The sequence below is a fragment of the Glandiceps talaboti genome, chromosome 19 (genome assembly GCF_964340395.1).
Source record: "Glandiceps talaboti chromosome 19, keGlaTala1.1, whole genome shotgun sequence".
NCBI lineage: Eukaryota > Metazoa > Hemichordata > Enteropneusta > Spengelidae > Glandiceps > Glandiceps talaboti.
In genome coordinates this window covers 8,040,132-8,066,531 of record NC_135567.1, presented here as the reverse complement: position 1 = coordinate 8,066,531, position 26,400 = coordinate 8,040,132, and the positions used below count along the sequence as shown (strand labels likewise).

General features: G+C 36.2%; 1 protein-coding gene across 1 annotated transcript in view; it reads left to right on the top strand.

Moving 5' to 3' along the window:
* The first annotated feature begins 215 nt into the window (after positions 1-215).
* Positions 216-26,400, top strand: part of LOC144450390 (ankyrin repeat domain-containing protein 46-like) — a 70,963-nt gene continuing 44,778 nt past the window's right edge. Inside the window, exons 1-2 of the mRNA XM_078140992.1 lie at positions 216-346; positions 10,895-10,981. Coding sequence (XP_077997118.1) covers positions 317-346; positions 10,895-10,981 — 117 coding nt within the window. The 5' untranslated portion in view covers positions 216-316. The remainder of the gene's footprint in view (positions 347-10,894; positions 10,982-26,400) is intronic.

Sequence of the window (26,400 nt, the reverse complement as noted above, 5' to 3'; positions counted from 1 at the left end):
GCGCGTAACCTCTGACCGGCTGACTGAAAAGATATGACATCACCGATCTTCTCATTGGGTAATTGATAGGGAACTGGTAACGTACGTACGCGTATCTTCTCAATAGGTAATAGTACACACTGTCTTCCCCATCCATTGATAGGGAACTGCACTGTTAACGTACGCGTTTGTCGATCACGTGTCCACAACAATATTTCCGGGTTGAACAGTTGACCTAATTTCCAAGGACCCGGTGTGACGATGGTAGCCTGTGTGGTCGTCTTCAAGTTTGTACGATTTACTGCGTTTTGAAGAGGGTCAGGGTGAAGTGGGAAATATGGAACTCAGTCAAGAAAAGGATCCATATGTAAGTGTCTTTATGATATTACGATTTGTATTATGTATAACTATAAACAAACACTGCAGGTTTGTTGTGAATGGCGCTGAGAGCGGCAACTCGTGTACAACTTTGATCAACTTCTAAAACTTATACAGACAGTTTGTACCGTCCATTCCTTTTATGCTAATAAAGTAAGTGTGCAAAATATACGCGACACACAATAAAACGTATCTAGGAGAGTATTAGCGTAACGTTAGACCATGAACGTTGGGGGAGAGATATCTCCAACGTGTACTGGTACATTTAATACTAATAGTCATGGCGTGATCGAATGCAGTGGACTTGTACCCGTAGTACTTACAATAGCCTAGATGGACTTAGCTACATTTCAGGGGAGTAAGATTTGTACCTTAGTATCCCATAATATCAGACGTACTTGGCATTGCACTTATTATTGTCATTCACACGTAACATGTCTAACCTCACCTCGTAAGGTCAGTAAATCACCAGTCACGTGAAACTGGGTCATCTGGGGGTCAAAGCAGGACACGACTGTTTATTGTGTAACTTTACTTGTGTGATGTTTCACATACATGTATATCGTTCTCGATATCCTCTGCATTTCACAATTTGTAGGAGAGTGTGAATGTCTGAACATGACATGAAAGGATTTACTATGAATACAAGTGTGTAGCAGGAATGCAATCATTTTGAAAAGGGCCAATGAAAATTTATCACATGATTTTGTTGTTTTTGGATTGAGTAGTCATAAAGTGCAGCTTAAAATTATCGCTACTTGATGATGTAAAATACTTAGTAGGTACTGAGGTAGTTGCAGGGTAAATAAGTAAGGGATCGGTCAGTTTCTTCGGCCGGGGGATGGGGGTGGGGGTGGATTGGTGGGGGGGGGGGGGGAGTCACCCTGTTTTTGTAATTGGCAGGGGGGTCATGCTGTTTTGAAAATTGTGGATGGGGGGGGGGGGTCACCGTGTTTTGGATAGTGATGAAATCAACAAATCCGTGTCTACAATGGCATATAGCCATGTCTGAAATGTGGTACATGTACATATTTGTTTTGGTCACTGTTTCTTACATCAGTTCTTTAATATTACTTGACGTAAGAATTCAAACATAACTATACGTATACATATACATATATTTAATATCTAGCTACCACACTAGTTACAGAACATGTCATATAAATGCTTGGCTGTTTCTCAATAAATGCTTCACTTACATTGTACATGTATATTGCACTTGGGGACAAAGGTGAACTTCAATGTTTTGTTATGGTAATCTTCATAGATAGTTTATAAAAGAAGTTAATCTAAATTATTCTACTTGTCAGTTTGAACTTGTCAGAATGGATTAATACACTTTCTATTTTGGACACTACATGTCATTGACACTACAAATCACCACATCTCATCAGATTCCAGTTTCTATTTTATACACTAAGTATGACCACCTAAATTTCTAACATACTGTTGACTTTACTATACATGCAATATTAATGCCTATTATACTTCTTTACTTCGATATCTATACTTCCAAACTAGTTAGCAGATTGGGCTGAAAGTTAATGGGGATGCATCAGGGGATGTGTAGATGAAAGTGTATTCACAACATGATGATCCCATCAGCGATATGAAAATTAGGTGTAAAATCTCAATTTGGGTCAAAAACTTATATCTTGAAACTGCATGGTGAACGGTGGGGATGGAGGGGATGGAGGGTTATTCTACAGTTATTGTTGAAAACTTAGCAACACTGAAATGATGATGCATATTACAAAGAAAACGTGGATGGGTAGGTATGAGAATAAAGATAAACAAATGTATGCAAATATGCCTAGCAACAAGACCACGCCATAGCAACAGCCAAATACAGTTGTCCTACAGTGCCATTGGCGCTACTTTTATTCTTTTAGGGTTCTATAGATAGACACACACACACACACACACACACACACACATATATATATATATATAGTTTTGGTAGTACTGGAACTCTTTCTTGGTTGTAACTCAGACAACATGATGATCGCTTTATGCGTGAAACTCCGAGTTACAACCAAGAAAGAGTTCCAGTACTACCAAAACTATTACGCTCTGCCACTGCGGTATAGAGCACTGTCTTAGCAGATTGATACTCACCGAGTTATATATATATATATATACATCCATACATCCATACACACACACATACATACATACACACACACATACATACATACATACATACATACATACATACATACATACATACATACATACATACATACATACATGCATGCATGCATACATACATACATACCTACATACATACATACATACATACATACATACATACATGCATACATACATACATACATACATGTATACATACATGCATGCATACATACATACATACATACATACATACATACATACATGCATGCATGCATACATACATACATACATACATACATACATACATACATACATACATACATACATGCATACATGCATGCATACATACATACATACATACATACATACATACATACATACATACATACATACATACATACATCATGCAGGAGATTACACCACACTCTACAGACAAGATAACTTTACTTTACTAAGTTACAAACTGTTGCCGTAATAGTATATATAGATATAGTTGTGATGTCATTCAGTAGTGTAACCTGTAAGTAGTTTTTACAGCAGAATTTCCATCTAGCAGTATATCTTTCTCAACAAATATGAACTTTATTGCACTTTGCCGAAATAGTTCCAGGTTGATATACAAAAAGAGTTGTAGTTTGATTTTAGTTTAGTCTATACTGTAATTTATTAATGCATCTTATATTCAAACACCACATTTTACATTGACAAATATTCAAGTTGTATTCTTTTTTTAATGTTTCTGACATGAAATTTATCAAATGAACATAATATCTTTAGAGACATGTAATACAAATATTAGAGCTTGGATCTTTTGTTAAATGCCTTTGGTGTAAATATACAATCAGCACTCCGCTACGCATAGTATTGATTATATCCTTGCATTGAAGGCATATAACCCAATATCAAGACATTAATATTGATATTTACTGCTATGCTATCACCACTCTCTCTGTTACAAATTCTAAAACCATTGTTTTCTGTAGAATGATTACTATGTATCACAGTTTGGATTTTGAAAATCCTAAACTCTTTAACTACATGTACCCACACTCAGCATACTGTTAGTAACTGACAAAAATGTAATTATGTGTGATGCCATTCACAGTACTTGTATTATTTACCATGAATCTTATTTTTGAGAAGAATAACATATATCATATGAAGATATAACTACCACAAATGGTCTCAGGGTGTAGCTTGGCACTTTATCTGTAAACAGGTTTATTAGTTATATTAACTATGGTGTGAGAATGTTTATGTAGATTTAAGTAAAACTAGGGATGGTCTTTGGTTTAATTATTATGACACTGTACAGAAATGAAGGTGTAACTGATGGACACTGGACTACACCTTCAATGTGATAATTTCTCACAAGATGGAGGCATGGCAGTCTGATAAACTTATTCTACCTTCAATGTGATAATTTCTCACAAGATGGAGGCATGGCAGTCTGATAAACTTATCCTAGATAGTCTAAAATCCATATCACTAATATCACATTCTTAATTTTAAATGAGTTTAAAATGAACTATAAAAAACACCAGCAACATTGATTATGTCGAGTTTTTAGCACAACTGAACTGAGGTTCAGTAGTGCTATAGGAATAGCGTGGCATCTGTTTGTCTGTCTGTCTGTCTGTCTGTCTGTCTGTCTGTTTGTCTGTGTGGATGTGTGTATAAACAACTTACAGTCAAAAACCGCTGAACCGATTGCCATGATATTTGGTGGGTCAGGAATTGAAAGACAAATGAATAAACATTCAAAAATGTATGCAAATGTGCCTAGCAACAAGACCACACCCATAGAAACAGCCAAATAATCAAAACAAGTCTTATACAAATTTCTTTGGGAGATGTAGTGTATTGGAATATCTATTTATAAAGATTAATATCTGTATTTTTCTAGTTCAACAATATGAAATAAACTAAAAAAGTAAATAATTTTTTTTCCATGTATTGTGTACTTTAAAGGGGAATGCCACTCCAGGAAATGTAGACATTTATGTAAACTTTGAGTTGTAGTCAGTCAATTTAAGATTTTACATCACTTAATCTTGGAAAAATAAAAAAGAAAGTTGACCACATTTTCCTTCAAATTTGGAAAAGGATAAATTCAAAAACATTTTAAAATTATGAGACCAAAAAAGTTCTCCCAAGGGACTGGTTTTGGTCTAAAATGTGTATGTACATGTGATCAATACTAATTAGCACGCAATGTTCAACCATTCCATATTTATGAGGATAGGCCATGAGACAATTCATGTCTGTTAACTCTTTGAGCACCGTTTGACAAGAATTATCCACACGATAACGTAATCTCAAGCTAGTTATAACAGGTTAACATAACTCATAGTTTGAAGGGCCAGCTATCAGATATGAGTAAGCTAGGGAGCCACACACCCATTCTGTGATAGTATGTACATTTGACTGTTTGCCCCAAGAAAACCAGGATTTTTACATGAAATTTGAGCAAACTTGTAAAAAAAGTCTTGTGTTTCTCCTTCAAAATACTGAAAACATAGCAAGAATGCTATGATTTTTGTTTATCGAAGGCCATTTTGAATATTTAATGAGGTCATGGGACATAAATTTGCATATTTTGGGATCAGTGTTTCATTTTGATTTAAAAGATATATGGTTTTATCACATAAATACGTGCATATCTTCTACTGTGTGATGTCAAACGGGTGATTTCTGAGCATATCACCCCTGTTCTACCGAACTATTTTTTCTGTGTACTGTTCGAGTGTTCATGTCAATCCTACGCTACAATCTAGTTTATCGTAATACTTATGTGCTTTCAAAACATAAATGCATAAATTATGTTACATATCTCCTTGGATGACATGAGTTTGATATGACTAGTAGTCCTTTTATTTTTATTTGATACATTTTATTCTATTTAAAAATCACGTAGATTATCGATGTAGCAGCCGGCAAGCTTCCGATTTTCCATCGAGCTCAGATCTCCAAACCTACACAACCCATAGACCCTACACCAACGTTGGTGTAGGGTCTATGCACAACCCAAGAAAATATGATTAAAATGACAGCACAAGTCATATTCAGACAATTCTACTTACGTTTTAAACTAAATTCGGTATTACATGTACATTGCAAGGTTATAACCGATAATTTTGGTTGAGAAACCACACAACAGTATGACCGATACCATACATATGGTAAGCTTGACCTCGCGACAGGTCACATGATTATGTAATTTGCATAGCTGTCAGGCGCCATTTTTAATACGCGATGAAGAATATAGTGCGTTTAATTGATTCAGTATTCGTATAATACGATTTAAAATTTTAGAAAAATACGGGGAAATACTTAATCATGTGATAAATATATAATCCCATGAAATCAATGTTAGTTTTACGTCATAATGTTCCTTGTATGATTCCGCGGACTACAAATTCTCGCCTACTGGCTCGAATTTGTATTAGTCCGCGGAATCATACTCGGAGCATTATGACAAAAAACTAACATTGATTTCATGGGATTATATATAAATACCAGGTCATACTTGGTCAGTTTGGACACATGTAATCATGTAATATGATACTTTCACTGTTTGCATGTCATACAGATATATCAAATTACCATATGTTTACCATATACATGACCACTAAAAACCAAGAATTTGCGTACAAATATTTACATATTAGATAATATTTGCAGATCATTAATCCACAGGTTTTTGACATTGAACACCAAAGTGAATGAAAAATCAAGATTTTTTTTTAGGTTTACAATGAGACAAATCATGTGTGTTAATAAGGACTACCAATAAACAATAGATAGTCAATAATTTTTACTTTTTAATTTTAGTTAATTATGTGTAATGTAAGTGATGTAAATTCATACAATGTCTAACTACAACTCAAAGTTTACATAAATGTCTTCATTTCCTGGAGTGGTATTCCCCTTTAATATCCCCAGCCTGAATTAAATGTGACAAATCAGATTAGATGACAAAATTTAAATATGACATTTCAGATTTATCAGTATAGAATTACAAGTACAGTACCCAGTTTACTTGTGAGGTAACTGACTACACAACACTTGTTTAACCAATCAGTGCTTGTAATACTATCTTTGTTAAGGTATCACTTAGTTTATATTTATGGCCAATTGACTATACATATACAACACTCATTCCATCAATCAATGTTTGTAATACTATCTCTGTTAAGGTAACATTGACTTCATCTTTAAGGCCAATTGACTATACATATACAACACTCATTCCATCAATCAGTGTTTGTAATACTATCTTTGTTAATGTATCATTGAGTTTATATTTATGGCCAATTGACTATACATATACAACACTCATTCCATCAATCAATGTTTGTAATACTATCTCTGTTAATGTATCATTGAGTTTATATTTATGGCCAATTGACTATACTGTATACATATACAACACTCATTCCATCAATCAATGTTTGTAATACTATCTCTGTTAAGGTACCACTGAGTGTATCTTTATGGCCAATTTTGTAATACCTGTACTGAAAGCTGGATAATCCATATACAATATCGTCATATATTTGTTGGCCTAGAATCCGGGCAATTTGGGATTTTGAATTTTGGTTATGGGATATAACCAAAATACACAATCCTCATTTGCCTTGATTCTGTGGCTAAACATTTGTGAGAAAAGCACCTCAAAAGTTGGTGTTTTCAAAATTGCTTGTTTTAACCTCATTAGTCTAACCTGAGCTCTGTACTTCTGACTGCCTAGAATCAAGTGAAAGCAGCAAGTTGTCATAGACTGTTCTATAAAAGTTGATAAATTATTAAAGCTAAACTAGCTACAACTGGAATTATTTTTTGGAACTGTCATTTCGATATAATGACATTCATCCTGAAAAGTATGTAATCAACTATCGGTAATTGTATAAATGTGAGTCACAACATAATAAGAGGTAGGAGAATACACAATTTTGGTTCGTCAAATAAACAGTCACTCACTGCTACTTGTGTAATGACTGGTAGTCGCTTGCAAAATTCTCACTCTATAAACTACTGTGATACTGTAAGTATAAAAGAATATTATGGTATTCCTTAGTATAGAATACATTAGATAACAGGGTATGGGCTTTGCATATAAATTACTGACCATTAAACAAGTTACAGTCAGTGGTACATACAGGTAACAAAAAATACCCCCCCCCCCCCCCCCCCCCGAAAAAAAAAGAAAAAAGAAAAAAAAGAAGAAAAAAGATAGACGTTTCAGACCATGCCCCTTTAATGGTTCCAATCCAGAAAAGTGGTGTTACTGGAGAAATGAATGTATTTTTGTGAACTTTGGATGCACACCAATATTATTAGTTTGCTCATTGAAGACTAAAAATGAACCAAGAGTCATCATGACTATACAAATTGTCATCTAAAACCAAAAAACTCTCAGGTAATACAATTATTTCACTGAGTGGTGTTCCCCTTTAACTCATTTTTAGCACAACTGAATTGATAAGGTTCAGTAGTGCTGTAGGGATCGCTAAGTGTCTGTCTGTCTGTGTGTGTGTGTGTTTGTGCGTGTGTGTGTGTGTGTGTGTGTGTGTGTGTGTGTGAGTGTGTGTGAGTGTGTGAGTGTGTGTGTGTGTGTGTAAACAACTTAAAGTAAAAAACTGCTAGACCAATTGCTTTAATATTTGGTGGTCATGTTACTTCGATTGTCTCATTGGGAAATTGTTCAAATGAAAATGATGGCATCAGAAATGTGCATTTTACGTTTGAAAATGTGATTTGTTGTATTACAAAATGCTTTGACTTCAGCCTGGAAATGAAAGATTCTTGTTTTATTGATGCAATGAAATCATTAAATCTTTTATGGGCTACTTCACATGTCAATGTCAGTGGCGTAAAGATTAACATCTGTTTAAGGTTGCTTGGCAACCTAGGCCTGTTAAATATCCAAAAGTGAAGTCACATGCTAAAATATTGATACCCACAGCAACCTCCAATTGATGGCGTATGTGGGGAATGTAACAACAGGGTTGTGTAGACAAATTAAACATTTGGCAGGTGAACACATATATGCTAAAGCTACTACAATGTAGACTATACTCATAGCAACAACAATGAACTAGTGATATATATATATTGTACAATAACATCATTGGTATAAGGCAAGTGGATAGATGTGCTGTCATGATGGTTGAATGTTTAGAGTGGATGGCTAGAAATCTGCAGGTTGCAGGTTGTAGAGTCATGATGGTTGAATATTTAGAGTGGCTGGCTATGAATGTGCAGGTTGCAGGGTTGAGCCCGTTGCTGGCATTTGTTTCTGAATGACTAAAGTTCTTGAGTAAGATTTGAACCACAATTGCGCTTTGGTTAACCTAGCTGTATTAATTGGGGACCTGGTAGGATAGATGTTGAAATGAATGTGAATGCTTTAATCTTATAGAGGCTGATTGTATGCTCCCCAGGGAGTTGAGGAAGTAAAGGGCCATTGTGCCACTATAGGTCTGTGCCATGGAGTAATAATTGTAAAGCTCTTTGAGGATGTGATTATTATAGATTTGTGCTATAATGCCATTGTCACTAATTTATTTAAGTACATCTATCCATTTAAAGTCTGTAGTCTTGGTTACCCAGCCCCTTGCCATTGAGGGAGCTACTCCCCCCTCCCAGCAGGCAGTTACACCCCCAGCAGGCAACAACACCACCCAGCAGGCAGCTACACCCCCCAGCAGGCAACAACACCACCCAGCAGGCAGCTACAACTCTCCCCCCCCCCAGCAGGCAGCTACAAACCTCCCCCCCCAGCAGGCAGCTACAAACCTCCCCCCCCCCAGCAGGCAGCTACACCCCCTGCCCCAGCAGGCAGCTACACCCCCAGCAGGCAACTACACCCCCTGCCCCAGCAGGCAGCTACACCCCCAGCAGGCAACTACACCCCCTGCCCCAGCAGGCAGCTACACCCCCAGCAGGCAGCTACATCCCCCCAGCAGGCAGGTACACCCCCAGCAGGCAGCTACATCCCTCACCCCTGAAACAATAAAGTCTGTAGCTGTGAAATGGTTTGGTGTAATACAGTGACGTCATACATGAATACATATCTTGTAAATATTTAAATGTATCTGATGACATGGTCAGATTTAAATTTCCTCAAAATTTGTAAATATGTATAATCATGTAATTCTTTAGTCTGTAAGGTACACCATGATGGGGCGCCCTCACACATCAGAGGCCAGTGAGGGCAGAACGTCACGACATATCTTACAGTCTAGTATAGTAGTAATTCTTAGAAACTATAACACAGATACATGTGTTAATATTCTAATTTACATAGAGTATGTGTATATATCAGTTGTCCATCATCAATATAGCTTTTTAATGTTACATGTTTTAGCATTATGAATGCATTACAAATGGTATAACGCACAAGCAGTTCAAAATGTTTTTAGCATTGAGCTTTTGATCTGTCTTGTTGACGATCTTCATCAGAATGACTTTCATTGTTACAGCTGACCAATCTGCTGATCATACCGCCACCTAGTGGTCAGCTTTAACTAGATTTTGACGGATTGAAAACTTAATGCTAAAACAACTTTGAACTATTTGTGTCTTATAGCCTTTATAAATCATTTGATCTACAAAGCTAATCTAATGATTTTTATCATACCATTACGTAAAGTCTTTCCGGGTTGTTCTGATTTGACAAAATGATAATGATCTCAAATCAAACTGTTCAAATCAACCCTACCTGTGTTTTACAATAATCATATATTTGAATTGAAGTGACAAAAAAGTGTGTTTTATATAGATTGGTATTAATTAAAATAGATTGATATAAATTACATATTAATCATATAATATTACATAATATCATTTGTGTGAATGGTAAAATAGACAGCTACCTTATGTATATTTTTGATATATATATTTAAATGTTGTCTAAAAGGAAATATTAAAATATTATTAAAGTGGCCATATGGATGAGAATTATGTATTTATTTTGGATTTTTAATTCATAATACAACTTTACTGTGTTTTCCTAATTTAACAAATAATGTGAAATAACATATTATATACCAAGACCTTGTTTGTAACTCATTTGATTACAAAAAAGATGCAAAAAGTGTAAAAAGTTTGTTATTGTACATACAATTACAAACATTTTAGACATATTTTAATGATTTTCAATTTACTGAGTTACAAACAAGGAATTGGTAGATATTATTTCACATTATTTTTTTTTTCAATTAGAAAATACAGTAAAGTTGTTTTATAAATTAAAAATCCAAAATAAATACCTAATCCTCATCAATTTGGTCACTTTAACACTGGGTTTGTAGTAAGCATATTTTTAATGTAATTTTGACATGATTTGTGAAACTGATGTAAATTAGTCTAATCATTGTATATGTTTGTTTTATATTAGGATCTCATTTATGCTGCTTTGGGAGGAGATATAGAGAAGGTTAAATTCTACTTGGCTAATGGTTATGATGTGAATTATGCAGATGGGGTAAGTGTATACTTAGTAAATAAATCAGATCATTGCCTATAAATGAATCATTGGTAAGTGTATCAATAAGTAGCTCATTGCTCATAAATAAAACAATATTTTATTTACAAAACAACATTGATTGCAGAGTGGTTGACATAAAGATAAGATGATTACAATGGAATATTGACAACAATAGCTAAATAGGCGCTAATGTTAAAAATGTTTGCAATTATCAGTTTTGATAGAAAACTACAACTTTTTGTGTGAAACGTGTTGCCCAAGTCGATATATATATAGTTATATCTGACAAGTCGTTGCAAATTTAGTCTATGCATTAGGTGTTACCACATCTAAGGAAAGACTTTAAACTACATTAAGCTAAAAATGAAACAAAATAAAACATGTCATGGTAAGACATTGAAATGAAAACAAAACACACTTATGATCCAGTTAAAAATAATGTTTTTGTCCAAAAGATATTGCCCACTTTAAACAATAAAGAACAAAAGTGAAACAGAAGTAACAGTAACATGTATTCTATAAAGTGAGATATCTTGTCGGCGGAATATGTAACTTGGATTTTGTCATAGATGTGCTATTGACAAATCACCGTCATTGATTGACAGATGTCATTGACTGAGCCTTGTGCATTAGCAATTGTGTGACAATCTACAACAAACAAATCAAGTTATCAATAACTTAATAGTGCATATTGAATGTCAAGACTTTAAATGTACGATCGGTTCTCTTATACGTAATCTTGGCTGACATTCAAATTATGGTGAAAATTCTGGTCATGAGATCACTATAATACACATGATCAGTTTCCCAAAGGACAGAGCTGCTGTGTCTTTGTTTTTAGCACAACTGAACTGAGGTTCAGTAGTGCTAGAGCCATGGAGAAATGTGTGTGTGTGTGTGTGTGTGTGTGTGTGTGTGTGTGTGTGTGTGTGTGTGTGTGTGTGTGTGTGTGTGTGTGTGTGTAAATGACAAAGTCAAAAACTGTCAAACCGATCGGCTTGATATTTGGTGGGGACACTACTTAGGGTGTCTAGATGGAAAATTCTTCAAATGAAAGCAAACGCATCAGAGGTGTGTGGTTTTTTAGCACAACTGAACTGAGGTTCAGTAGTGCTATAGGGATCGCCCGGCGTCTGTCTGTCTGTCTGTGTGTGTGTGTGTGTGTGTGTGTAAACAACTTAAAGTCAAAAACTGCTGAACCGATTGCCATGATATTTGGTGGGTCCATTACCTTGGGTGTCTAGTTGGGAAATTGTTCAAATCAAAATGATCGCATCACAGGTGTGCGATTTGGGTCAAAAAATGTGATTTTTGGTCAAAAAACTTAAACTCAGAAACTACTGGGCAGATTGGTGCGAAATTTGGTGGGAAGATTCTTTAGGAAGTGTAAAGTAAGATTTGTTCATGACATGATGATTCCATCAGTGATATGCAAATTAGGGCTAAAAATGTGTCTTTTTGGTTAAAAATCTATAATTCCAAAACTACTGAGCAGATTGGGCTGAAATTTGATGGGGATGCATCTAGGGATGTATGGATGAAGATATATTAAGCATACAATAATTTCATGAGTGATATGCAAATTAGGTGTAAGAATGTTCATTTTTGGTCAAAAACTTATATCTCAAAAAGTACTTGGTCAATGAGTCTGAAACTTGGTGAGATGGTTCCGAAAGTGGTAATCTGCAGATTTTCTTCATTTTTTTGGACAAAATTGACCCTAGCAACCATGACCACACCCTTAGCAACAACCAAATGGTAGTATACTTTGGTCAAATAACAACATCATCTGGTAGGCAAGTGAGTAAACATTCAAAAAATGTATGCAAATACCCTAGCAACCATGACCACGCCCATAGCAACAGCCAAACAGAGGTGTATTTCACAAAGATAACAACAGGGTTTAATAGACAATTGAATAAACATTCAAAAAATGTATGTAAATTTGCATAGCAACAAGTCCACACCCATAGCAACAGCCAAATAATCACGTGTATTGCAAAGATAACAACAGGAATAGAAAGACAAATGAATAAACATTCAAAAAATGTATGCAAATACCCTAGTAACCATGACCCCGCCCATAGCAACAGCCAAACGGTGGTGTATTTCACAAAGATAACAATGGGGTTTAATAGACAATTGAATAAACATTCAAAAATGTATGCAAATACCCTAGCAACAAGACCACACCCATAGCAACAGCCAAATGATCACGTGTATTGCAAAGACAATATTAGGAATTCATTCATAAGTGAACAAAAACATACATAAATGTATGCAAATATATCTAACAACATGACCACACCCATAGCAACAGCCAAACGATAGCATTTATCGTAAAGATAGCAACATGGTTGGATAGGCAACTGGATAGTTATTCAGCAAATGAACACCTATTGTTAGCATGGACTAGCATATGGATAAACATTTTAAAAAACTGTACAGTTGTGCTACAACGCCATTGGCGGTATTTTTTTGTTTGTTTTTTACAAAAACATGATTTATTGTGTCAAAAGATGCCTTATCTTCAGTCTAGAAATGAAAGATTCTTGTTTTATTGATGCAATGAAACCATTAAATCTTTTATGGACTACTTCACATCTCAATGTCAATGGCATCAAGATTAACCTCAGTTTGACGTTGCTTGGAAACCTGTTTAGCACAACTGGGCTGAAGGTTCAGTAGTGCTTTAGGCATGTCTGTCTGTGTGTATGGGGGGGGGGGGATGTGTGTGTGTGTAAACAGCTTAAAGTAAAAAAGTGCTGGACCGATTGCTTTAATATTTGGTGGTCATGTTACTTTGGGTGTCTAGTTGGGAATTTTGAAAAATGATAGCATCAGAGATGTGCATTTTAGGTAAAAAAAAATTGTTTTTGGTCAAAAAACTTAAACTTCAAAACTACTGGGGATATTGGCCTGAAAGTTTTTGGAAACATTTTTAGGGGTAAGTAAATTAAGGTTTGTTCATGACATGATGTTTCCTTTAGTAATATGCAAATTAGGGCTAAAAATGTATCTTTTAGGTCAAAAACCTATCATTCCAAAACTACTGAGGAGATTGTTGAAATTTAACAGGGATGCATCTGTTGGTGTATAGATGAAGAAATATTAAGCATATAATGATCTCATCAGTAATATGCAAATTAAGTGTAAAAATGTGAATTTTGGTCAAATATGTATATCTCAAAAAGTACTTGGTCAATGAGACTGAAACTTGGTGAAATGTTTCTAGAACTTAGAAGTGTTATTCCACATATTTTCTTTAAAATATTTTGACGCAATTGGCCCTAGCAATCATGACCAATCCCTTAACAACAACCAAATGACAGTATATTTTGGTCAAACAATATCATCTGGTAGGCAAGTGAGTAATCATTCAAAAAATGTATGCAGATATCCCTAGCAACCATGACCACATCCATAGCAACAGCTAAATGGTCGTGTATTTCACAAAGATAACAGGTATTAATAGACAAATGAATAACATTTGAAAATGTATGCAAATGTGCCAAGCAACATGACCACGCCCATAGCAACAGCCAAATGATCACATATATTGCAATAATAATATCAGGAATTCAAACACAAGTGAAAGTGAACATTCAAAAATTGTATGCAAATATATCTAACAACATGACCACACCCATAGCAACAGCCAAATGATCACGTATATCGCAAAGATAGTAACATGGTTGGATAGGCAACTGGATAGTCATTCAGCAAATGAACACCTATTGTTAGCAAGGACAAACATATGGATGAACATTTTTTGAAAACTATACAGTTGTGCTACAATGCCATTGGCAGTATTTTTTTTAAATTTTAGTGACACTACAGTGACTAAAACACAACCAATCTTGTAGAATGAGAACAAATACTATGAACCTGCCACAATGATCTCTAACTTAACACTACACCATGAGTTTTTCAAATCTTCCTATCATCATTTTTCTGCTTCTGTATTTTGTTATAAACAAAAAAAACCTTGACATCTGTCCATTTCCTATGACTTAGAACAGGTTACTTTTGTTTACATTCTTGACATTCTCATTTTCCTGGAACATTCTGGAGACTGATATCTACTGCAAAATGTTGTAAAGCAGCAGCCTTCTCATTATCTGGCCACTTCTTTCTTTTTTATGTGCCTGAAATTAAATTACAATAAAAAGTTCTTGTTGATGTTTTACAGCCAAATCTTTCTAAATATGTGTTGAACATATAATTTAGGTTCCAGAAACTTTTCATGAAGTGTGATTGTCTCTCCTAAATTAATAGCATTGTTAAGAGTCCGTTGTTACTCACATGACTTGCAAACTGAGAAGGGGCAACCCATCTGCTGATCAGAGAAGTGGAAAACCCCATACCAATGATACTTTTTCTATATTGGAAACTAAGGGCGTGGTAAAAAAATAACCTATTGTATATAATTTGAGGCAGTCAATTTGATATAAAAAGCATAATTAAGCCTGTACCAGCTACATCTAGGATTTTCTTATTTCTTCAAATAACCAGAGATATATTCACTAAAAATTTGTCAGTTAATTATATTATGAAAAAGATATTGTATGTGTTAATTAGTAGTCAATATTATCTGTAGGTAGTGTAGTGTTCAGTTTAAATCTTGAGCGAAAACTGGGTTTTATCTGTCATCATGTGCATTCTACTAGTTGTAACTGGATTATCATTTTCCAATCAGATAACCACAATATATTCACAGTAAACTGTAACAAGTCTTCAGTCTTTCTTTTTCTTATAATGCCAATGATAGGCTGGATGATGATGATATATTGGAACTCTGAATTGTTTTTGCACAATGTGAGGACTTGGTTGCTGCCCTATCAACATGTCTCTTACTGGCAACTGTTACATGCATTTTGGCCAATATTTTTCTTCATGGCAGCCCTCTTGGTTGATGTTGTCAATTGTATATCATTGCCTATCTCTGAACTATCAGGCACTATAATGTTATCTGGTATTGGTGTACATTCTGAACTTGGATCAGTTTATTGATCTGAATCACTACAATCAGTTAAGTCAACTCTGTCTGGGGAAGGCACGTAGTCTGGATCAGCATCAGAATCATCAATAATGTCAACTTCAGAGTCTGTATAATCAACAATATTATTGCAACAATTAGCCTTATCTGATGTTACCAAAGGGATACATGTGTCTATGATTCTATTTGAAGTTGAGTTTTCAGTCTGAATGTTATCAATTTCCCTAGTTACTTTGGCCTTTGGTACACCTACAGATTTAGGAAACACTGTTGACTCTAATTGTTGTTTCTTATTTTTCATCATGAATATTCTAGTGTGAATTGGCAGGATATCAAATACTTCTGATGAATCAGATTCCAAGTAAGTCTCAACAGCATACACATCACTTGATGGCTTAGGCTTTTTCAATATTGAGTCATCAACATCCATAGGTGAGTGAATTACTGGTGTGAGACTTTGCAGGGCAGGAAAGGTTTCAAATGTATTAGTCTCATAGTATGTTAACACACTCATCATTTTGTACATCTCTGTCTTTGAACTATGTACTGATCGGTAGTTTAGTGTCTTTCAACTGTGTACTGATTGGTAGTTAGGTGTCTATCAACTGTGTACTGATCGGTAGTTTAGTGTCTATCAACTGTGTACTGATTGGTAGTTAGGTGTCTATCAACTGTGTACTGATTGGTTGTTCAGTGTCTATCAACTGTGTACTGATTGGTTGTTCAGTGTCTATCAACTGTGTACTGATTGGTAGTTAGGTATCTATCAACTGTGTACTGATTGGTTGTTTAGTGTCTATCAACTGTGTACTGATTGGTTGTTCAGTGTATATCAACTGTGTACTGATTGGTAGTTAGGTGTCTATCAACTGTGTACTGATTGGTTGTTTAGTGTCTTTCAACTGTGTACTGATTGGTTGTTCAGTGTCTATCAACTGTGTACTGATTGGTAGTTCAGTGTCTTTCAACTGTGTACTGATTGGTTGTTCAGTGTCTTTCAACTGTGTACTGATTGGTTGTTCAGTGTCTTTCAACTGTGTACTGATTGGTTGTTCAGTGTCTTTCAACTGTGTACTGATTGGTAGTTAGGTATCTATCAACTGTGTACTGATTGGTTGTTCAGTGTCTTTCAACTGTGTACTGATTGGTAGTTAGGTGTCTATCAACTGTGTACTGATTGGTTGTTCAGTGTCTTTCAACTGTGTACTGATTGGTTGTTCAGTGTCTTTCAACTGTGTACTGATTGGTTGTTCAGTGTCTATCAACTGTGTACTGATTGGTAGTTAGGTATCTATCAACTGTGTACTGATTGGTTGTTCAGTGTCTATCAACTGTGTACTGATTGGTAGTTCAGTGTCTTTCAACTGTGTACTGATTGGTTGTTCAGTGTCTATCAACTGTGTACTGATTGGTTGTTCAGTGTCTTTCAACTGTGTACTGATTGGTAGTTCAGTGTCTTTCAACTGTGTACTGATTGGTTGTTCAGTGTCTTTCAACTGTGTACTGATTGGTTGTTCAGTGTCTATCAACTGTGTACTGATTGGTTGTTCAGTGTCTATCAACTGTGTACTGATTGGTAGTTCAGTGTCTTTCAACTGTGTACTGATTGGTAGTTAGGTATCTATCAACTGTGTACTGATTGGTTGTTCAGTGTCTATCAACTGTGTACTGATTGGTAGTTCAGTGTCTTTCAACTGTGTACTGATTGGTTGTTCAGTGTCTATCAACTGTGTACTGATTGGTAGTTAGGTATCTATCAACTGTGTACTGATTGGTAGTTAGGTGTCTATCAACTGTGTACTGATTGGTTGTTCAGTGTCTTTCAACTGTGTACTGATTGGTTGTTCAGTGTCTATCAACTGTGAACTGATTGGTAGTTAGGTGTCTATCAACTGTGTACTGATTGGTTGTTCAGTGTCTATCAACTGTGTACTGATTGGTAGTTAGGTATCTATCAACTGTGTACTGATTGGTTGTTCAGTGTCTATCAACTATGTACTGATTGGTAGTTAGGTGTCTATCAACTGTGTACTGATTGGTTGTTCAGTGTCTATCAACTGTGTACTGATTGGTAGTTAGGTATCTATCAACTGTGTACTGATTGGTTGTTCAGTGTCTTTCAACTATGTACTGATTGGTAGTTAGGTGTCTATCAACTGTGTACTGATTGGTTGTTCAGTGTCTATCAACTGTGTACTGATTGGTAGTTCGGTGTCTATCAACTGTGTACTGATTGGTTGTTCAGTGTCTATCAACTGTGTACTGATTGGTAGTTAGGTATCTATCAACTGTGTACTGATTGGTTGTTCAGTGTCTATCAACTTTGTACTGATTGGTAGTTCGGTGTCTATCAACTGTGTACTGATTGGTTGTTCAGTGTCTATCAACTTTGTACTGATTGGTAGTTCGGTGTCTATCAACTGTGTACTGATTGGTTGTTCAGTGTCTTTCAACTGTGTACTGATTGGTAGTTAGGTATCTATCGACAACTGTGTACTGATTGGTAGTTCAGTGTCTTTCAACTGTGTACTGATTGGTAGTTAGGTGTCTATCAACTGTGTACTGATTGGTTGTTCAGTGTCTATCAACTGTGTACTGATTGGTAGTTCAGTGTCTTTCAACTGTGTACTGATTGGTTGTTCAGTGTCTATCAACTGTGTACTGATTGGTAGTTAGGTGTCTATCAACTGTGTACTGATTGGTTGTTCAGTGTCTTTCAACTGTGTACTGATTGGTTGTTCAGTGTCTATCAACTGTGTACTGATTGGTAGTTCGGTGTCTTTCAACTGTGTACTGATTGGTAGTTAGGTGTCTTTCAACTGTGTACTGATTGGTTGTTCAGTGTCTTTCAACTGTGTACTGATTGGTAGTTCAGTGTCTTTCAACTGTGTACTGATTGGTTGTTCAGTGTCTATCAACTGTGTACTGATTGGTAGTTCAGTGTCTTTCAACTGTGTACTGATTGGTAGTTTGGTGTCTATCAACTGTGTACTGATTGGTAGTTAGGTGTCTATCAACTGTGTACTGATTGGTTGTTCAGTGTCTTTCACCTGTGTACTGATTGGTAGTTAGGTATCTATCAACTGTGTACTGATTGGTTGTTCAGTGTCTTTCAACTGTGTACTGATTGGTCTTTAGGTGTCTATCAACTGTGTATTGATTGGTAGTTAGGTGTCTATCAACTGTGTACTGATTGGTAGTTCAGTGTCTATCAACTGTGTACTGATTGGTAGTTCAGTGTCTATCAACTGTGTACTGATTGGTAGTTAGGTGTCTATCAACTGTGTACTGATTGGTAGTTCAGTGTCTATCAACTATGTACTGATTGGTAGTTCGGTATCTATCAACTGTGTACTGATTGGTTGTTCAGTGTCTTTCAACTGTGTACTGATTGGTAGTTAGGTGTCTATCAACTGTGTACTGATTGGTTGTTCAGTGTCTATCAACTGTGTACTGATTGGTAGTTAGGTGTCTATCAACTGTGTACTGATTGGTAGTTAGGTGTCTATCAACTGTGTACTGATCGGTTGTTCATTGTCTATCAACTGTGTACTGATTGGTTGTTCAGTGTCTATCAACTGTGTACTGATTGGTCTTTCAGTGTCTATCAACTGTGTACTGATTGGTAGTTAGGTATCTATCGACAACTGTGTACTGATTGGTAGTTCGGTGTCTATCAACTGTGTACAGATTGGTTGTTCAGTGTCTTTCAACTGTGTACTGATTGGTAGTTAGGTATCTATCAACTGTGTACTGATTGGTAGTTAGGTGTCTATCAACTGTGTACTGATTGGTAGTTAGGTATCTATCGACAACTGTGTACTGATTGGTAGTTCAGTGTCTTTCAACTGTGTACTGATTGGTAGTTAGGTGTCTATCAACTGTGTACTGATTGGTTGTTCAGTGTCTATCAACTGTGTACTGATTGGTAGTTCAGTGTCTTTCAACTGTGTACTGATTGGTTGTTCAGTGTCTATCAACTGTGTACTGATTGGTAGTTAGGTGTCTATCAACTGTGTACTGATTGGTTGTTCAGTGTCTTTCAACTGTGTACTGATTGGTAGTTCAGTGTCTTTCAACTGTGTACTGATTGGTTGTTCAGTGTCTTTCAACTGTGTACTGATTGGTAGTTAGGTGTCTATCAACTGTGTACTGATTGGTTGTTCAGTGTCTTTCAACTGTGTACTGATTGGTTGTTCAGTGTCTATCAACTGTGTACTGATTGGTAGTTAGGTGTCTATCAACTGTGTACTGATTGGTTGTTCAGTGTCTTTCAACTGTGTACTGATTGGTTGTTCAGTGTCTTTCAACTGTGTACTGATTGGTAGTTCAGTGTCTTTCAACTGTGTACTGATTGGTTGTTTAGTGTCTATCAACTGTGTACTGATTGGTTGTTCAGTGTATATCAACTGTGTACTAATTGGTAGTTAGGTGTCTATCAACTGTGTACTGATTGGTTGTTTAGTGTCTTTCAACTGTGTACTGATTGGTTGTTCAGTGTCTATCAACTGTGTACTGATTGGTAGTTCAGTGTCTTTCAACTGTGTACTGATTGGTTGTTCAGTGTCTTTCAACTGTGTACTGATTGGTTGTTCAGTGTCTTTCAACTGTGTACTGATTGGTTGTTCAGTGTCTTTCAACTGTGTACTGATTGGTAGTTAGGTATCTATCAACTGTGTACTGATTGGTTGTTCAGTGTCTTTCAACTGTGTACTGATTGGTAGTTAGGTGTCTATCAACTGTGTACTGATTGGTTGTTCAGTGTCTTTCAACTGTGTACTGATTGGTTGTTCAGTGTCTTTCAACTGTGTACTGATTGGTTGTTCAGTGTCTATCAACTGTGTACTGATTGGTAGTTAGGTATCTATCAACTGTGTACTGATTGGTTGTTCAGTGTCTATCAACTGTGTACTGATTGGTAGTTCAGTGTCTTTCAACTGTGTACTGATTGGTTGTTCAGTGTCTATCAACTGTGTACTGATTGGTTGTTCAGTGTCTTTCAACTGTGTACTGATTGGTAGTTCAGTGTCTTTCAACTGTGTACTGATTGGTTGTTCAGTGTCTTTCAACTGTGTACTGATTGGTTGTTCAGTGTCTATCAACTGTGTACTGATTGGTTGTTCAGTGTCTATCAACTGTGTACTGATTGGTAGTTCAGTGTCTTTCAACTGTGTACTGATTGGTAGTTAGGTATCTATCAACTGTGTACTGATTGGTTGTTCAGTGTCTATCAACTGTGTACTGATTGGTAGTTCAGTGTCTTTCAACTGTGTACTGATTGGTTGTTCAGTGTCTATCAACTGTGTACTGATTGGTAGTTAGGTATCTATCAACTGTGTACTGATTGGTAGTTAGGTGTCTATCAACTGTGTACTGATTGGTTGTTCAGTGTCTTTCAACTGTGTACTGATTGGTTGTTCAGTGTCTATCAACTGTGTACTGATTGGTCTTTCAGTGTCTATCAACTGTGTACTGATTGGTAGTTAGGTGTCTATCAACTGTGAACTGATTGGTAGTTAGGTGTCTATCAACTGTGTACTGATTGGTTGTTCAGTGTCTATCAACTGTGAACTGATTGGTAGTTAGGTGTCTATCAACTGTGTACTGATTGGTTGTTCAGTGTCTATCAACTGTGTACTGATTGGTAGTTAGGTATCTATCAACTGTGTACTGATTGGTTGTTCAGTGTCTATCAACTATGTACTGATTGGTAGTTAGGTGTCTATCAACTGTGTACTGATTGGTTGTTCAGTGTCTATCAACTGTGTACTGATTGGTAGTTAGGTATCTATCAACTGTGTACTGATTGGTTGTTCAGTGTCTTTCAACTATGTACTGATTGGTAGTTAGGTGTCTATCAACTGTGTACTGATTGGTTGTTCAGTGTCTATCAACTGTGTACTGATTGGTAGTTCGGTGTCTATCAACTGTGTACTGATTGGTTGTTCAGTGTCTATCAACTGTGTACTGATTGGTAGTTAGGTATCTATCAACTGTGTACTGATTGGTTGTTCAGTGTCTATCAACTTTGTACTGATTGGTAGTTCGGTGTCTATCAACTGTGTACTGATTGGTTGTTCAGTGTCTATCAACTTTGTACTGATTGGTAGTTCAGTGTCTATCAACTGTGTACTGATTGGTTGTTCAGTGTCTTTCAACTGTGTACTGATTGGTAGTTAGGTATCTATCGACAACTGTGTACTGATTGGTAGTTCAGTGTCTTTCAACTGTGTACTGATTGGTAGTTAGGTGTCTATCAACTGTGTACTGATTGGTTGTTCAGTGTCTATCAACTGTGTACTGATTGGTAGTTCAGTGTCTTTCAACTGTGTACTGATTGGTTGTTCAGTGTCTATCAACTGTGTACTGATTGGTAGTTAGGTGTCTATCAACTGTGTACTGATTGGTTGTTCAGTGTCTTTCAACTGTGTACTGATTGGTTGTTCAGTGTCTATCAACTGTGTACTGATTGGTAGTTCGGTGTCTTTCAACTGTGTACTGATTGGTAGTTAGGTGTCTTTCAACTGTGTACTGATTGGTTGTTCAGTGTCTTTCAACTGTGTACTGATTGGTAGTTCAGTGTCTTTCAACTGTGTACTGATTGGTAGTTTGGTGTCTATCAACTGTGTACTGATTGGTAGTTAGGTGTCTATCAACTGTGTACTGATTGGTTGTTCAGTGTCTTTCACCTGTGTACTGATTGGTAGTTAGGTATCTATCAACTGTGTACTGATTGGTTGTTCAGTGTCTTTCACCTGTGTACTGATTGGTAGTTAGGTATCTATCAACTGTGTACTGATTGGTTGTTCAGTGTCTTTCAACTGTGTACTGATTGGTCTTTAGGTGTCTATCAACTGTGTATTGATTGGTAGTTAGGTGTCTATCAACTGTGTACTGATTGGTAGTTCAGTGTCTATCAACTGTGTACTGATTGGTAGTTCAGTGTCTATCAACTGTGTACTGATTGGTAGTTCAGTGTCTATCAACTGTGTACTGATTGGTAGTTAGGTGTCTATCAACTGTGTACTGATTGGTAGTTCAGTGTCTATCAACTATGTACTGATTGGTAGTTCGGTATCTATCAACTGTGTACTGATTGGTTGTTCAGTGTCTTTCAACTGTGTACTGATTGGTAGTTAGGTGTCTATCAACTGTGTACTGATTGGTTGTTCAGTGTCTATCAACTGTGTACTGATTGGTAGTTAGGTGTCTATCAACTGTGTACTGATTGGTAGTTAGGTGTCTATCAACTGTGTACTGATCGGTTGTTCATTGTCTATCAACTGTGTACTGATTGGTTGTTCAGTGTCTATCAACTGTGTACTGATTGGTCTTTCAGTGTCTATCAACTGTGTACTGATTGGTAGTTAGGTATCTATCGACAACTGTGTACTGATTGGTAGTTCGGTGTCTATCAACTGTGTACAGATTGGTTGTTCAGTGTCTTTCAACTGTGTACTGATTGGTAGTTAGGTATCTATCAACTGTGTACTGATTGGTAGTTAGGTGTCTATCAACTGTGTACTGATTGGTAGTTAGGTATCTATCGACAACTGTGTACTGATTGGTAGTTCAGTGTCTTTCAACTGTGTACTGATTGGTAGTTAGGTGTCTATCAACTGTGTACTGATTGGTTGTTCAGTGTCTATCAACTGTGTACTGATTGGTAGTTCAGTGTCTTTCAACTGTGTACTGATTGGTTGTTCAGTGTCTATCAACTGTGTACTGATTGGTTGTTAGGTGTCTATCAACTGTGTACTGATTGGTTGTTCAGTGTCTTTCAACTGTGTACTGATTGGTAGTTCAGTGTCTTTCAACTGTGTACTGATTGGTTGTTCAGTGTCTTTCAACTGTGTACTGATTGGTAGTTAGGTGTCTATCAACTGTGTACTGATTGGTTGTTCAGTGTCTTTCAACTGTGTACTGATTGGTTGTTCAGTGTCTATCAACTGTGTACTGATTGGTAGTTAGGTGTCTATCAACTGTGTACTGATTGGTTGTTCAGTGTCTTTCAACTGTGTACTGATTGGTTGTTCAGTGTCTTTCAACTGTGTACTGATTGGTAGTTCAGTGTCTTTCAACTGTGTACTGATTGGTTGTTCAGTGTCTATCAACTGTGTACTGATTGGTAGTTCAGTGTCTTTCAACTGTGTACTGATTGGTTGTTCAGTGTCTTTCAACTGTGTACTGATTGGTTATTCAGTGTCTATCAACTGTGTACTGATTGGTAGTTCGGTATCTATCAACTGTGTGCTGATTGATAGTTTGGTGTCTATCAACTGTGTACTGATTGGTAGTTCGGTATCTATCAACTGTGTACTGATTGGTTGTTCAGTGTCTATAAACTGTGTACTGATTGGTAGTTAGGTATCTATCAACTGTGTACTGATTGGTTGTTCAGTGTCTTTCAACTGAGTACTGATTGGCAGTTCAGACACACTGTCTCCTAGGTTTTATATTCTTCAGTAGTGAATCTCCAATAATGAAGGTCTTCATAGGTTTATTCTGGACGTTTTCTACCTGAGGGCTTCTATCTTCAATATAATTGTAATTACAATTTGATGCCACCTGCTTAAAACTGAACAGCTGAAAAAAAGTTACATGTGCTGTTAACATTGAATTGAAGTAAGGATAGACACTGGGGTGGGTGGAGGGTGGGGGGGGGGTACTGAAGTTTTGGATTGTCCAAATCCTACGACACCCCCTCCCCCCGGCCTTAAATAATGACGGCTCTCGTATGGACCCCAATGGAAATAAGTCTTTAACTTTGTGGGTTATCCAAGTAATTCAACAATTTGTACTAGTTTTTATTTGTATATCTGTACTGTCGATCTTGTTGTTTTACTGAAATAAACTAAACTATTTACTCTTCTCAATAATAAATCCATGCTATGATGCATAGAAGTTAATATACATTATCATGTTTCATGGTCAAGATGTCACAGTTTTACAAGCCACAGTTTTACAAGCCACAGTTTCCAAGTCACAATTGCTGTCCTCACCGGTCTCCCATATTTTATAGGCTTTTTAATGATTGCATACAATTCTCTAAAAGTTAGTTATCTACCAGAGTGCTAAATCTGATAGATATATTGTTAAATTAGTTTTAATCTTGATAGTCAGTTTGTAGTCAATTTCAAACATATATTTCTCCTACCTATACAATAAAACATGAAGAAAATAAACTTAATGTAATTATGTTTGGCTAACTAACCTACAAGCCTGCCAGGATTTGATGCTCATTTGTTCATAACTGAACTTGTCAAAATGGTGTCTGTGGTATGTAAATCATAAAATCTGAGCGGGTTTTTTTGGACAAAAACAATTCTGAAGCTGAATCTTTTGACCGATACATAATTTTATTTCCAATGGTCGTCAAGTTAATGACTTCCATGTTTCATCATGGGTGTTGCCATATACCCTATGCTCTATAGCACGGCTGTGGAGTTGAGTGTTAGTCAGTCAGATTCGATTTCTTGTGGTTTATTAGCACAACTGAACTGAAGGTTCAGTAGTGCTATAGGCATGGCAAAGTGCCTGTCTGTCTGTCTGTCTGTCTGTCTGTCTGTCTGTCTGTCTGTCTGTCTGTCTGTGTGTGTGTGTGTGTGTGTGTAAACATCATAATTATACTTCAAATTCAAATGAGTACTGTGTCACTTTGACCAATGTTAGCTTACAAGTGGTATATTAGCTGGTTGATCTTGAGTGTGCTCTCTCAACACACTTTGTGTTTTGAAAGACATAGTCAAGATCAATCAGGAAAATACAAATCTAAGACCTACTTTACTGCAAGTTGAATTTAACATACACAAGGAAATCACTGTCCCTAAATTCAGGGTTTGCCTCACCTGACCTTAGCTGGCATGCGCTATGTACCGGTACCCCTGTTTATATTTGTAAGTTACAGATATTAAAATAGACTTTGTGAATATATCCATAGCAACCAGATATTTATTTCCCCTGATGTTGTAAATGTAATTTTGTCAAGATATGACTCATACAGTATTTGTAGTTGATATGATATAATCATATCTGATGTATGGATAATGAACCAATATGGTAGCCTAGGTATAGACTATGTAGAGAATAGTAGACACATTCACTTGTACAGAGGATAGTGTGTGTGTGTGTGTGTGTGTGTGTGTGTGTGTATTTGTCTGTATGTATATTTGTCTGTATGTATGTATGTATGTATGTATGTATGTATGTATGTATGTATGTATATATGTATAGTCATGTATGTATGTATGTATGTATGTATGTATGTATGTATGTACGTGTACAATCATCTATGTATGTATGTATATGTATGTATGTATGTATGTATGTATGTATGTATGTATGTATGTATAGTCATGTATATGTATGTATGTATGTATGTATGTATGTATGTATGTATGTATGTATGTATGTATGT